This window comes from Scyliorhinus torazame, chromosome 6 (genome assembly GCF_047496885.1).
Source record: "Scyliorhinus torazame isolate Kashiwa2021f chromosome 6, sScyTor2.1, whole genome shotgun sequence".
NCBI classification, from domain to species: Eukaryota; Metazoa; Chordata; class Chondrichthyes; order Carcharhiniformes; family Scyliorhinidae; genus Scyliorhinus; species Scyliorhinus torazame.
In genome coordinates, this window is record NC_092712.1 from 4,126,195 (window position 1) to 4,141,348 (window position 15,154).

Consider the following 15,154-nt stretch of genomic DNA (forward strand, 5'->3'; position numbering starts at 1 on the left):
GAATATCAATCCTGAAGCTGGGTTGGAGAAGTTCCGGCTATTTCTTGGAGAGGAGAAGTCTGAGAGGAGATTTGATAGAGATGTTAAAAATCAGGAGGGCTGTGGACAGAGTAGATAGAGGGAAACAGGAAATCCTTTTTCATGCAGCAAGTGGTTAAGTTCTGGAATGCACTGCATGAAGTTGGTTCAATCGAGGCGTTCCGTTGAAGGACTCTTGGAGAAGTTCAAGGCAATCAGGCAGTGATGGTTTTGAGAGAAATAATGTTGAACTAATTTATCGGAGTTCTTTTGAAGGATGCAGTGGATAAAGGGGAAAGGGTGGATGCACTGTACTTATATTATCACAACTTAAGCAAGAAGTTAGGGCTAAAAGGGGTCATAAAAAGTCCTTGGCAAATGGGATTAAGGATAATCCCTAGGCATTTTATATGTATATAAAGAGCAAAAGGGTGGTTAGGGTGAGGGTTGGCCCACTGGACAGAGGAGGGGAACTATGCGTGGAGCCAGAGGAAATGGGTGAGGTACTAAATGAGTACTTTGCATCAGTATTAACCAAAGAGAAGGACTTGGTGGATGATGAGTCTAGGGAAAGGTTTGTTGATATTCTGACACATGTCGATATCAAAAAGGAGGCGGTGTTGGGTGTCTTAAAAAAACATTAAGGCAGATAAGTCCCCAGAGCCTCATGGGATCTACCCCAGAATACTGAGGGAGGCAAGGGAGGAAATTGCTGGGGCCTTGACAGTAATATTTGTATCCTCATTGGCTACGGGTGAGGTCCCGGGGACTAGAGAATAGCCAATGTTGTTTCTTTGTCTAAAAAGGGTAGCCGTGGTAATCCCAGAAATTATAGGCTTTACGTCAGTGGTAGGAAAATTATTGAAAAGGGTTAGGGGCAGGATTTACTCCCATTTGAAAATAAATGGAATTTAGTAGTGAGAGGCAGTGTGGTTTTGTGAAGGTTTTTTAAAAATAAATAAATTTAGAGTACCTAATTTTGTTTTTTCCAATTAAGGGGCAATTTAGCGTGGCCAATCCACCTAACCTGAACATCTTTGGGTTGTGGGGGTGAAACCCACGCAGACATGGGGAGAATGTGCAAACTCCACACGGACAGTGACCCAGGGCCGGGATTCGAACCTGGGACCTCAGTGCCGCAGTCCAGTGCTAACCTCTGTGCCACGGGCCACCCTGTGAAGGTGGTTTTGACGAACATATGAAAAGGATGGGAATAGAGAGAAATGGACCCCGGAAGTGCTGAAGGTTTTAGTTCAGGCAGGCACATGATTGGCGCAGGCTTGGAGAGCTGAACGATCTGTTACTGTGCTGTACCGTTCTTTGATGTTATTTGAGTTTTTGATTTTTTTTTAAAAGTGGTTTTAATGGTCTGAGGGTTTTTTTGTATTACAAGAGTAGATGGGATAAATGTTTTGTGGTTCAGCATGAGTGCTTATAATGTAGGAATCTAGTGCCAATGTAGCTGACAATGTAGTGGAATAACTAGGTTGTCCTCTGGAGTCTACAGTTTGTAGAGTATCTCTCAACTGCTTGGAAATGTCCGAACTAATGAATTACAAATGCACAAAATTTTCCTGATTGTCACATACTCCATTGCTGATACCACATGGATCCTGTGTAGAAAGATTAAGATTCCCTTTACCCGCACAGAGCATGGGTAAGCTTCTTGTTGCTTACCCAGCTAGGCACAGGCTCATGAAGAGCCCTGTGGTTGATTTTGTGTGACTTTCCATGTGCCATTGATGAACATATGTGACGAGCCGATCAGTAGCTGTTCCCATGGCTAATGTTGACTTGTGGTTTAAGCATTGGGTTATTGTGGCTGTCACAGGATGTATGTTTTAAACTCCAGTATGCCATCTGGGAGTAAATGACGCTCTGATCTTTATCTCCCCTTGGGAAGTACTGTGGTTGCTGATTATTAGATTACTGATGACATTGTGTTGAAACGTGGCTCATTTTGGCAGTGTTTGCTGTAAGTTGAAGTGGTATAATGAATAGCATAACTCACCATAAAGGATGTTAGTTCACTGCCACTGTGCTGCTGACCGCAGTATGGGAACATTCCATAGCTCATTGCACAGTACTTCAGCAGACTACAACCTAATCAAGGTAAGCAGTGAATCCTCCAAACACGAGTGTGTTTCAACTCTGGCTAATGGGTAATGCCATCCAGCAACTCAGCTTGTCAACCGTAGCATGCATTTCTTCATTAATTAAGATGATAATATGAGAATGACTAGAGCGAGGGTAGGTCCGATCAAGGACAGTAGCGGGAGATTGTGTATTGAGTCTGAAGAGATAGGAGAGGTCTTGAACGAGTACTTTTCTTCTGTATTTACAAATGAGAGGGGCCATATTGTTGGAGAGGACCGTGTGAAACAGATTGGTAAGCTCGAGGAAATACTTGTTAGGAAGGAAGCTGTGTTGGGCATTTTGAAAAACTTGAGGATAGACAAGTCCCCCGGGCCTGACGGGATATATCCAAGGATTCTATGGGAAGCAAGAGATGAAATTGCAGAGCCGTTGGCAATGATCTTTTCGTCCTCACTGTCAACAGGGGTGGTACCAGGGGATTGGAGAGTGGCGAATGTCGTGCCCCTGTTCAAAAAAGGGACTAGGGATAACCCTAGGAATTACAGGCCAGTTAGTCTTACTTCGGTGGTAGGCAAAGTAATGGAAAGGGTACTGAAGGATAGGATTTCTGAGCATCTGGAAAGACACTGCTTGATTAGGGATAGTCAGCACGGATTTGTGAGGGGTAGGTCTTGCCTTACAAATCTTATTGAATTCTTTGAGGAGGTGACCAAGCATGTGGATGAAGGTAAAGCAGTGGATGTAGTGTACATGGATTTTAGTAAGGCATTTGATAAAGTTCCCCATGGTAGGCTTATGCAGAAAGTAAGGAGGCATGAGATAGTGGGAAATTTGGCCAGTTGTATAACGAACTGGCTAACCGATAGAAGTCAGAGAGTGGTGGTGGATGGCAAATATTCAGCCTGGATCCCAGTTACCAATGGCGTACCGCAGGGATCAGTTCTGGGTCCTCTGCTGTTTGTGATTTTCATTAATGACTTGGATGAGGGAGTTGAAGGGTGGGTCAGTAAATTTGCAGACGATACGAAGATTGGTGGAGTTGTGGATAGTAAGGAGGGCTGTTGTCGGCTGCAAAGAGACATAGATAGGATGCAGAGCTGGGCTGAGAAGTGGCAGATGGAGTTTAACCCTGAAAAGTGTGAGGTTGTCCATTTTGGAAGGACAAATATGAATGCGGAATACAGGGTTAACGGTAGAGTTCTTGGCAATGTGGAGGAGCAGAAAGATCTTGGTCTATGTTCATACATCTTTGAAAGATGCCACTCAAGTGGATAGAGCTGTGAAGAAGGCCTATGGTGTGCTCGCGTTCATTAACAGAGGGATTGAATTTAAGAGCCGTGAGGTGATGATGCAGCTGTACAAAACTTTGGTAAGGCCACATTTGGAGTACTGTGTACGGTGCAGACTCAAAGGGCCGAATGGCCTCCTTCTGCACTGTAAATTCAATGATAATCTATGATTAAACTCGGACAAAGGTTCAGCACAACATCGTGGGCCGAAGGGCCTGTTCTGTGCTGTATTTTCTAAAAAAAAAAAAAAAAATTAAATATGTCTACCATTGGAATCTACTGGGGGATAACTTTCAATGTACCCAACTGTTTGTCATTCTCGAATTATATAACAATGTGTCATTGACAACAATTACTTGTATGGAGATATAAAGAGAAATGTTACTTAGGGTTCATCATCATCTATCAACTGGGCAGTGCAGTCTCCCTGTCCTATCTGCACCTTTCGATTGCTCAAAACACCACTCCTACAAAACTGAAGACCCAGCTGGAAAAGCTCAAGGAAGTTTCTTTCCGTCTGCCTACAACCAACCAACCAATCAGTCAGACAAGTTCCAGAAGATATTTGTCAGTGATTACAGTTCACTAGCCTCACCTTGATTCAAAATTCTTGGCACCATTTGATCTTAAAATCTATTTCCAACTATTCTGCCAGTCTAGTGATTAAAGGCTTCCTGTCCATTATCACTCTCGCCCTCTTTCCCAAAAATGTGTTCAGTTCTCTCAAATTTATTGAATCCTCTGCTTTCACTCACTGGATTGGCTGTTCCAAATATTCACTGCCTATATTTCCCTTATCAAAGAATTTTTGCAACAGTTACATGTCTATTGTGAGGCTGACTCTGGCCTCTCCCTGTACCCCATTCTGCTTTTAGTCTCACATCCATCTCACTGCTTGCCCCTCCTGATTGTTGTGGGCTGAATGAGGCCGTTTTGTTACATACCTAGGACTTGTGAAGCATGAGCGAATGGTTTGGAACTGCATCTTCAAATGCCACAACCTGCAATAGGAGTTTTCTGTTAAAGGGAAAAGAAAAAGACCAATTGTGGTATAGAATTAGTGATTTGAAGTTGTCTAATGAGCCCAGTTCTTGAGTATTGATTGGTGAGTCATTTGCATCAGAATGTCTTCAAGACGTCTTTGGGTTTTGCAGACCCACAGCATGGCATTTGGAAGCAGCTGCATTGTTTGCTGACGGTTCAAGATGGTGAGTAGAAAGCACCAGATCTGCAGTCAGTCTGAAAAGTATACAATTCTTTACTATCCATTCCACACAATACTGAAAAGTAAAATGGTATTGGTGAGTTCCCTTGTTGCGCACGCTGATCTTGGAACTAACAAAGCCACCCCAGAATAAGTGCTGAATCACACCATTCACTGGATGAACAACCTTCTGATAACTGCAAGGGAGATTTATTGAGCTTAACAATATTGCACAGCCTGCTCACACCCTGTCCTACACCATGCAGTCTGCACCCTGATAAGGCAAACCCTTTGCTGTAGATCTTACTGTGTCTGGGATTCTCTCAATCTATCAGCGAGAGAATGGTTAGAAAAGCTTGAGGGACAACTGGTGGCAACAGCCATTAGAAACCAGGCATCCTATTGCACGCTAAATGGTTCAGCACCGCAGCCTACTTCGTCCAGTCAGTTTGTTCAGCTTTCCATCTGTACAGCACACCCTGCAGATTCTTCCAGACTTCAGGCAGATTATGCCTTTGTCGCTATCTCTGACTCGAAAACTGGTTACCCTGGATATTTCTCCGATTTCCAATGGCCCATAGGAACCCTTAACCACAATGGTGACAGATCAGCTCATTGGATCATTGTGTCATTGGGAGCTCTTGTGGATTAGTGCATCCGCTCTCCTGCTTTATCTCCTTTGGTACACTTTAGCCTCATCTCAACGTAAGACCAGCTATTTATACCAGCAATTCTTGACGCTCAATAACTGCTGCAGAGGTAGAACCTTTCCACCAGGAGCTGAAAGCACTGCAAACCCTGCTTCATTACGAAATGTCCCTGACAAGAATATGTAAGATGCTGTTGGAATGAGGAGGCAACAGTGCAGGGTGGCCCCAGGAGGAGACAAATGTGCAAGAGAGCGCAATGGAGCTCACCACGTGGGGAGGAGTGAGCATGGTAAAGGAATGTTGAACAAAGGTGAGAACAAGAGAGGTAAGAATAACTTATGATTTGTGTTTTAATAGTGTGCACTCGGGTATTGTCTGACCTCTGCACAAGTGCACTGAAGTTGGAGGATTACAGGAACAGTCCATGATTATCCCGAATGGAAAAGGAATATTTTTAATTGGAGGTTTCAGTTTTTCAATTGAAAATGATGTTTAAAAGTTAGAAATTGTATGTGGATGTGTTTGAGTTACTCATTGCTACTGCTAAGTTATAACACCTGATGTTTGTCCATTAAAGACAACCATTGATTTGATTGAATTGCTGTTTACTGCCGATGGAACTGCACAAACAATCAGATAGAATATTTAATATTCCCTTCATTTATCCCCTTCATTTCTCTGATTCTTCGTTCACGCTACTCTCTGCCCCTTAAGAACTTGAGAAATAGGAACAGCAAAGACCATAAGGCTCCTTGAGCCTGCTTTGCCATTCAATGTGATCATGGCTGACTTGTCTCAACTCTCCTGCCCACCCCATATTCCTTGAGACCAAAATTCTCTCTTGTGCCTCTCCTGCCAAAATTCTCTCTACCCCAGCCTTAAATATTTTCAACAAGGAAGCATCCACAACCCCCTCTGGTAGAGAATTTCAAAGATCCACAACTCTGAGTGAAGAAATTGCTCCTCAACTCGGCCCAAAATGATTGCTCCCTTATCCTTAGAAACATATAAAATAGGAGCAGGAGGAGTCAATTCAGCCTGTCGAGCCTTCTCCGCCATTCATTATGACCATGGGTGATCATCCAACTCAGCAGCCAGATCCTGCCTGTTCCCCACCCCAAATCTTTTCATCCCTTCGCCCCACGTGATAAATCTAACTGCTTCTTGAAAACACAATGTTTTGGCCCCAAAATTCAACAGGCCGACCACTTTCTGGGTGAAGATCCTGAGACTAGGACCCCTGGTTCTGGACTTTTTGCATCTACCCTGTCCAGTCCAATTAGAATTTTATAGGTTTCTATGAGATTCCCTCCCTCATTTTTATGAATTCCAGCCAATACAGTCCTAACTGACTCAATCTCTCTTCATACGTCAGTCCCACCATTCCGGGAATTAGTCTGGTAAACCTTCACTGCACTCCGTCTAGAGCATAAATATCCTTCCTCGGATAAGGACACTGAACTGTGCACAATATTCCAGGTGTGGCCTCACCAAGGCCCTGTACAATTGCAGCAACACAGCCCTGCTCCTGTACTCAAAACCTCTCGCAATGAAGGCCAACATACCATTTGCCTTCTTTACCGTCTGCTGCACCTGCACGCTCACCTTCAGTGACTGGTGTACGTGGATGCCCATGTCTTGTTGCACATTCCCCTCTCCCAACTTATGGCTATTCAGATAATCTGCCGCCTTGTTTTTGCGACCAAAGTGGATAACCTCATATTTATCCAATTTCATCTGCCATTCATTTGTCCACTCACTCAACTTGTCCAAATCACACTGAAGGATCTCTGCATCCTCCTCACAGCTCACCCTCCCACCCAACTTGGTATCATCTGCAAATTTGGAGAAATGACATTTTGTTCCCTCATCAATAATGTATATAATTGGGATCCTAGCACCGAATGCTGCTAGTACCCCACTGGTCACTGCCTTCCACTTTGAAAAAGGTCCATTTATTCCTACACTTTGTTTCCTGTCTGCTAATCAGTTTTTGATCCATCTCAATACAATGCCCTTAATCCCAAGTGTTTTCATTTATGCACAAATCTCTTGTGCGGGACTTTGTCCAAAACCTTCGGAAAGTCCAAATAAATCAAATCCACTGATTTCCCCCTCATCAACTCTCAGCTCTACCAGTTAGATCCTCCAAGAATTCCAGTACATTTGTCAAGCTTGATTTCCCCTTCATAAATCCATGCTGATATAGACTGCCCTGCTGTTTTAGATTCTCTAGCCAGGGGAAACAACATTTGACTACCCTGTCAAATTCCATTCAGAATCTTGTTTCATGATATCACGGGCGTGATTCTCCAAAATGGAGACTTAAGTGTTCGCGCCGGCACGAGGCTCGGAGAATCGCACCCCACATCTCCGTCTTCTAAACTGAAGAGAGTATAGACCCAATTTGCTCCGCCCTGCATTATAGGCTAAGGTCTTCATCCTAGAAACTAATCTAGTGAACCTTCATTGTACTGCCTCTGAGGCAAGTATAATCCTTGCTTAGATATGGAGACTAAAGATGCACACAGTATTCTCGACGTGAGCTCACACAATTGAAGCAAGACTTTATTTTTGTACTTAAATCTGCTTGCAATCAAGGTAACATGCTGTTTGCCTTTGCAATTGCATTCTTATATCTGTATTCTTACTTTAAATCCCTTGTACAAGTTCACCCAAGTCTCCCTCTTTTATAATACATTTAGAGTACCCAATAATTCGATTCCGGCTTGGGTCACTGTCTGTGCGGAGTCTGCACATCCTCCCCGTGTCTGCGTGGGTTTCCTCCGGGTGCTCCGGTTTCCTCCCACAGTCCAAAGATGTGCAGGTTAGGTAGATTGGCCATGATAAATTGCCCTTAGTGTCCAAAATTGCCCTTAGTGTTGGGTGGGGTTACTGGGTTATGGGGATAGGGTGGAGGTGTGGACCATGGGTAGGGTGCTCTTTCCAAGAGCCGGTGCAGACTCGATGGGCCGAATGGCCTCCTTCTGCACTAAATTCTATGTAAATTTCTGTGCAAATAATTTTTTTCCAATTAAGGGACAATTTAGCGTGGCCAATCCACCTAACCTGCACATCGTTTGGGTTGTGGGGGTGAAACCCACCCAGACACGGGGAGAATGTGCAAACTCGACACGGACAGTGACCCAGGGCTGGGTTTCCAACCCGGGTCGTCAGCGCCGTAGTCCCAGTGCTAACCACTGCATCATCGTGCTGCCCCTACCGAAGTCCCTCTTAACACGTACAAGTTTCACCCCTTTCAAAAAATATTCTACTTTCACATTCTTAATACCGAAGTGAATAGCTTCACTCTGTCACCTTGTTGCCCGCTCACTTAACTTACCTCATTTGTCCTGCTCTTCGTCATATAGAAGCCTACAGCACAGAAAAGGCCCTTTGGCCCATTGCATCTGCGCCGGTCAAAAACAAATACCGAACTATTCTCAGCCCATTTTCCCATTGCCTTGGCATTGCACCTACACCTGTAAATACTTGTAAGGGTCTCTGCCTCCACCGCCCTTCAAGGCAGTGAGTTCCAGATTCCCACCACCCTCTGGTGAAAATGGTTTTCCTCACATTCCCACTGAAGATCCTGACCCTTAACTTAATACTCTGTCCCCTGGTCATTGATCCCTCCACCAATCTAGCGCCCTCATAATTTTATACATGTTGATGTCGGGTGTCTTTCATGCTTGGGTGCAGACCTGATGGGCCGAAGGAGAACGTGCAGACTCCGGGGAGAACACTGGGAGAACGTGCAGACTCCACACAGACAGTGACCCAAGCCGGGAATCGAACCTGGGATCCTGGAGCTGAAGCAACAGTGCTAACCACTGTGCTACTGTGCTGCCAGATTTAAAGAAACAATTTCTTCTCAACCCTGAATTAAATGGGACCCCCCCCAAATCCCAGGAATCAGTGGAATGAGCCTTCTCTGAATTGCTTCTTGTACATTTCCTAAATACAGAGACCAAGACCAAAACTGTTCACAGTACTGCAGATGTGGTTTCACCAAGCTTTGTCCCAACTGTAGTAAATGATCCCTACTTTTATGATCTGTTCCCCTTGCAGTGAATGTTTTTCCTGTATCTAAAGGAGTTGAGAGACAGATGAGTTTAAAACAATCTGGTAGTTACATGGTTACCATTATTAAAGTAGCTTTTAACTCCAAATTTCCGTAACTAATTGAATTTAAATTCCCCAGCTGTTAAACTGGGATTTTAACTCGATCCAGACCATTACAAACAAAGAACAAAGAAATGTACAGCACAGGAACAGGCCCTTCGGCCCTCCAAGCCCGTGCCGGCCATGCTGCCCGACTAAACTACAATCTTCTACACTTCCTGGGTCCGTATCCCTCTATTCCCATCCTATTCATGTATTTGTCAAAATGCCCCTTAAATGTCACTATCGTCCCTGCTTCCACCACCACCACCTCCGGTAGCGGGTTCCAGGCACCCACTACCCTCTGCGTAAAAAACTTGCCTCGTACATCTACTCTAAACCTTGCCCCTCTCACCTTAAAGCTATGCCCCCTAGTAATTGACCCCTCTACCCCGGGGAAAAGCCTCTGACTATCCACTCTGTCTATGCCCCTCATAATTTTGTATACCTCTATCAGGTCGCCCCTCAACCTCCATTGTTCCAGTGAGAACAAACCGAGTTTATTCAACCGCTCCTCATAACTAATGCCCTCCATACCAGGCAACATTCTGGTAAATCTCTTCTGCACCCTCTCTAAAGCCTCCACATCCTTCTGGTAGTGTGGCGACCAGAATTGAACACTATTAACCTATTACCATAGGCCTCTGGATTTTAGTGCAGTAACAGGACCATTGTTACCATAATGTCTACATTCCTTATCTTTTCCTTCACCTTCCACCTCCCACCACCACGTGTGCCCTCTGCCTCCCCAAACTCCCTTTCATTTTGCCTGGTCTGACATGGGTGGTGGGGAGAGTGGGGCAATGTCCTGGAGGGCAGGTGGTGTGGTAAAGAGAAGCCAGACAGCAGGAGTGAACTTTGGGCTGAGAAACCCCTAGTGGGGGGGGGGGGGGGGGGGGGGGGGGGCTGGCCCTGTGTGCGTGGTGGGATGTGTGGTCTTGTGCGACCCAGTGTGAAGTTCTTCACCTGTGGCCCTGCCTGTTTGCATAAACGCTGAACCTGTTGCTTTGTACAGAGTACGAGAAGGCCCAGTCTTCGCAAGATGCAGTGTCTTCCATGAACCTGTTTGATCTCGGTGGCCAGTTCCTCCGCGTTGGGAAAGCGGTGACCCCTCCAATGCCATTGATGACGCCTGCGGCACCTGGCGGATTGCCCCCTGCTGCAGCAGTGGCAGCAGCTGCAGCAACAGCTAAGATTACGGCTCAGGTGGGTATCGGCAGTTTCATTTATACAGCAGCCACATCTGGTCTGTGCTGACGCTAGTGGAACCTGTGCCTGGGGTGGTTAACACCAGTGACCCCTGCTGGAAGCACAGATGGAAAAAAATTGAACAGGAATTCTTTGTCATTCCTCCTTTTGTTAATGATTGAGTAACCTGCCAGAGAATATCGACTGAGAATTGCATGTCATATTTCTGGGATGTGTAATGTATGCAACCCCAGAAGTTGCAACAAAGATTCCCATGGGAGCATCGCACATCTCATATGCCATGTTAAACTGAGACCGATCTGCTGGGAGGGTGAAAAAGATCCCACGGCACTATTTTGAAGAAGAAAGAGTGTCCCGGTGTCCTGACAAATATTTCTCTCTGCCAACATTACAAAAACAGATCGTTTGGTCATTATCACATTGCTGTTTCACGAAGGTTGCTGTGCACAATTGACTGCCATGTTCCCTGCATTAGACAGTAAAAAAGGGCAGGATAAGAGAATACAGAGAGCTTGCGAAGTAAAAAAACAAATTAACAAGATGAAATTATCAAGGAGCATAAAATAAAATATTTTACAGGCACATCAATAAAACAAAGTCTGTGAAAGAAATTGGATTTGAGGGGTTGACGGGTAACAATATTGAGCTGGCAGAATTATTAAATAATTGTTTTGCTTTGGGGCTTTCCAGGGGGGTATAAATGATAGGAGTCACGAGATGTGCATTTAAAATTTCAAGAAGGAAATACATTGAATAAACTTGGAGGATGAAGGGTTGCATCCGCATTTCAAAAGCATCTAGTGAGCATTTCAGAGGCATTACTGCTCATTTAATAATTTGTTAGAAAAACGGGTAGTGCCAAAGGACTGTCGAATAAAATTACAGCACCGAAGGAGGACATTCAATCCAACGAGTGAGCGGAACCAGGTGTGGGATCCACTCTTAAATAAGAAGGTACAGATGTCTGTGACCCTCTGACTCGCTGGTACTCACTCTCTTTAGCCTGATGCCTGGGGCCCCTTTCTTTGTTATCATTGGAATCCCAACAGTGCAGAAGGAAGCCAATGGGTCCAACGGTTCTGTACCGACGCTCTGAAGGAGCACCCTACCCAGCCCCCCATCCCGGGTTGTCTCCTCATCTAACCTTTTGGACATTAAGGACCGATTTAGCATGGCCTAATCCACCTAACCTGCACATCATTGGAGTGTGGGAAGAACCCGGAGCATCTGGAGGAAACCCACGCAGACACGAAGAGAACGTGCAGACTCCACACAGTCACCCAAGGTCAGAATCGAACCCAGGTCTCTATGCTGTGAGGTAGCAATGCTAACCACTGATTGAGTCAGAGATTACAAAACAGGGAGGTGATGGTGGAGTTGTATAGAACTTTGGTGAGACCACAGCTGGTGTACTGAGTGCAGTTCTGGTCACCACATTATAGGAAGGATGTGATTGCACTGGAGAGGGTGCAGAGGAGATTCACCAGGATGTTGCCTGGGATGGAACATTTAAGTTATGAAGAGAGGTTGGATACGCTTGGGGTTGTTTTCTCTGGAACAAAGAAGACAGGGGTGACCTGATCGAGGAACAAAGAATAAAAGAACAAAGAAAAGTACAGCACAGCAACAGGCCCTTCGGCCCTCCAAGCCCGTGCCAACCATGCTGCAAATCTTCAACACTTCCTGGGTCCGTATCCCTCTATTCCCATCCTATTCATGTATTTGTCAAGATGCCCCTTAAATGTCACTATCGTCCCTGCTTCCACCACCACCTCCGGTAGCGAGTTCCAGGCACCCACTACCCTCTGTGTAAAAAAAACTTGCCTTGTACATCTCCTCTAAACCTTGCCCCTCGCACCTTAAACCTATGCCCCCTAGTAATTGACCCCTCTACCCTGGGGAAAAGCCTCTGACTATCCACTCTGTCTATGCCGGTCATAATTTTGTAGACCTCTTATCAGGTCGCCCCTCAACCTCCTTCGTTCCAGTGAGACCAAACCGGGTTTATTCAACCACTCCTCATAGATAATGCCCTCCATACCAGGCAACATCCTGGTAAATCTCTTCTGCACCCTCTCTAAAGCCTCCACATCCTTCTGGTAGTGTGGCGACCAGAATTGAACACTATACTCCAAGTGTGGCCTAACTAAGGTTCTGTACAGCTGCAACATGACTTGCCAATTCTTATACTCAATGCCCCGGCCAATGAAGGCATGCATGCCGTATGCCTTCTTGACTACCTTCTTCACCTGTGTTGCCCCTTTCAGTGTGGACCTGTACACCTAGATCTCTCTGACTTTCAATACCTTTCACTGTATATTCCCTACCTGCATTAGACCTTCCAAAATGCATTACCTCACATTTACCCGGATTAAACTCCACCTGCCATCTCTCCCTCCAAGTCTCCAAACGATCATCTTTGTGACCTCTTCAAAAAACTCTTATCAAGTTAGTGAGACACGGCCTCCCCTTCACAAAACCATGCTGCCTCTTACTAATACGTCCATTTGCTTCCAAATGGGAGTAGATCCTGTCTCGAAGAATTCTCTCCAGTAATTTCCCTACCACTGACGTAAGGCTCACCGGCCTGTAGTTCCCTGGATTATCCTTGCTACCCTTCTTAAACAAAGGAACAACATTGGCTATTCTCCAGTCCTCCGGGACATCACCTGAAGACAGTGAGGATCCAAAGATTTCTGTCAAGGCCTCAGCAATTTCCTCTCTAGCCTCCTTCCTGTAACAGCCGCCGGAATGTGGCGACTAGGGGCTTTTCACAGTAACTTCATTTGAAGCCTACTTGTGACAATAAGCGATTTTCATTTTCATTTCATTTCTTCAGTATTCTGGGGTAGATCCCATCAGGCCCTGGGGACTTATCTACCTTAATATTTTTCAAGACGCCCAACACGTCTTTTTGGATCTCAATGTGACCCAGGCAATCTACACACCCTTCCCCAGACTCAACATCCACCAATTCCTTCTCTGGTGAATACTGATGCAAAGTATTCATTTAGTACCTCGCCCATTTCCTCTGGCTCCACACATAGATTCCCTTGCCTATCCTTCAGTGGGCCAACCCTTTCCCTGGCTACCCTCTTGCTTTTTATGTACGTGTAGAATGCCTTGGGATTTTCCTTAACCCGATTTGCCAATGCCTTATCATGACCCCTTCTAGCCCTCCTGACTCCTATTGCTCCGGTACCCACCCCCCACCATACTAGTTTAAACCCTCCCGTGTGACACTAGCAAACCTCGCGGCCAGGATATTTATGCCTCTCCAGTTTAGATGCAACCCGTCCTCCTTATACAGGTCACACCTGCCCCGGAAGAGCGCCCAGTAGTCCAGATAATGGAAACCCTCCCTCCTACACCAGCTGTTCAGCCATGTGTTTGGCTGCTCTAATTTCCTATTTCTAGCCTCACTGGCACGTGGCACAGGGAGTAATCCTGAGATTACAACCCTAGATGTTGTCTTTTAGCTTTCTGTCTAGCTCCCTGAACTCCTGCTGCAGGACCTCATGCCCCTTCCTGCCTATGTCATTAGTACCAATATGTACAACGACCTCTGCCTGTTTCCCCCCCCCCCCCCTTCAAGATGCCCGCTACCCGTTCTGAGACATCCTGGACCGTGGCACTAGGGAGGCAACATACCATCCTGGAGTCTAAAGTCCACTATGACTATTGCTCTTCTGCGCTTTGACCCTCCCTTCTGAACATCAGAGCCGGCCATGGCCACTGCTCTGGCTGCTGCTGTTTTACTCGATAGACACCCCCCCCCCCCCGGACAGTATCCAGAGGGGTATACCTGTTCGAGAGGGGGACAACCACAGGGGGATTCCTGCACTGACTTCCTGCCCCTTCTGGTGGTCACCCATTTCTCTGCCTGCACCTTGGGTGTGACCACATTTATATAACTGCTATCTATGACGCTTTCCACCGAACCATGCGGTCTGTGAGGAGCTCTAGTTGGGTGCACTTTCTGCAGATGAAGCCATTCGGGACGCTGGAAGCCTCCCGGACCTGCCACATCTCACAGTCAGAGCACTGCACCCCTCTAACTGACATTGCGTCAATTAATTAGTAAATGAAATTAAAAAAAAAAAAAAAAAAATTTTTACGTTACTGTTCACTATATGTTTCCTAGCACTAGATTTCTACTATAAATATGAAAGCTAAATACAGTGCTCTCTGATCTCTGGCTTGGATACCCCTCTAAATTATGATTAAGTAATTATGTTTAATTAGTTTAACAATGTTTAATCTTTCAATTTAGTGTAGTTTCCCAACCAGCCAATCAGGTCACAGCTTTACTGTGATGTCACTTCAGTCCCGTCCCCCCCACACAACACAAAATAAAAATGTCTTAGCTTCCCAGGATGCTCTCTGGTTCTCTCCCTTTCCTGATTACTTCACTGCACCAAATTACCAAGTTTCAATTCCCACTCTGGATGTGTCTCACTCAGGTTGTGTCTCCTTGACCTGCGCAAAGTTAGGTGTACAAGATTGAGGGGCATGGACAGGGT

General features: G+C 45.6%; 2 protein-coding genes across 5 annotated transcripts in view; both read left to right on the top strand.

The window, feature by feature from the left end:
* Window positions 1–15,154, top strand: part of LOC140425665 (protein scribble homolog) — a gene marked incomplete at its 5' end in the record, with an annotated part of 1,618,068 nt that overhangs the window by 958,074 nt on the left and 644,840 nt on the right.
* Window positions 1–15,154, top strand: part of LOC140424651 (poly(U)-binding-splicing factor PUF60-like) — a 136,298-nt gene that overhangs the window by 79,906 nt on the left and 41,238 nt on the right. For 3 of the 4 annotated variants that reach the window (XM_072507892.1, XM_072507894.1, XM_072507893.1), the window contains one exon: window positions 10,438–10,628. The exons of the other annotated variant lie outside the window; for it this stretch is intronic. In XM_072507892.1, coding sequence (XP_072363993.1) covers window positions 10,438–10,628 — 191 coding nt within the window. The remainder of the gene's footprint in view (window positions 1–10,437; window positions 10,629–15,154) is intronic. 4 annotated transcript variants of the gene reach the window in all.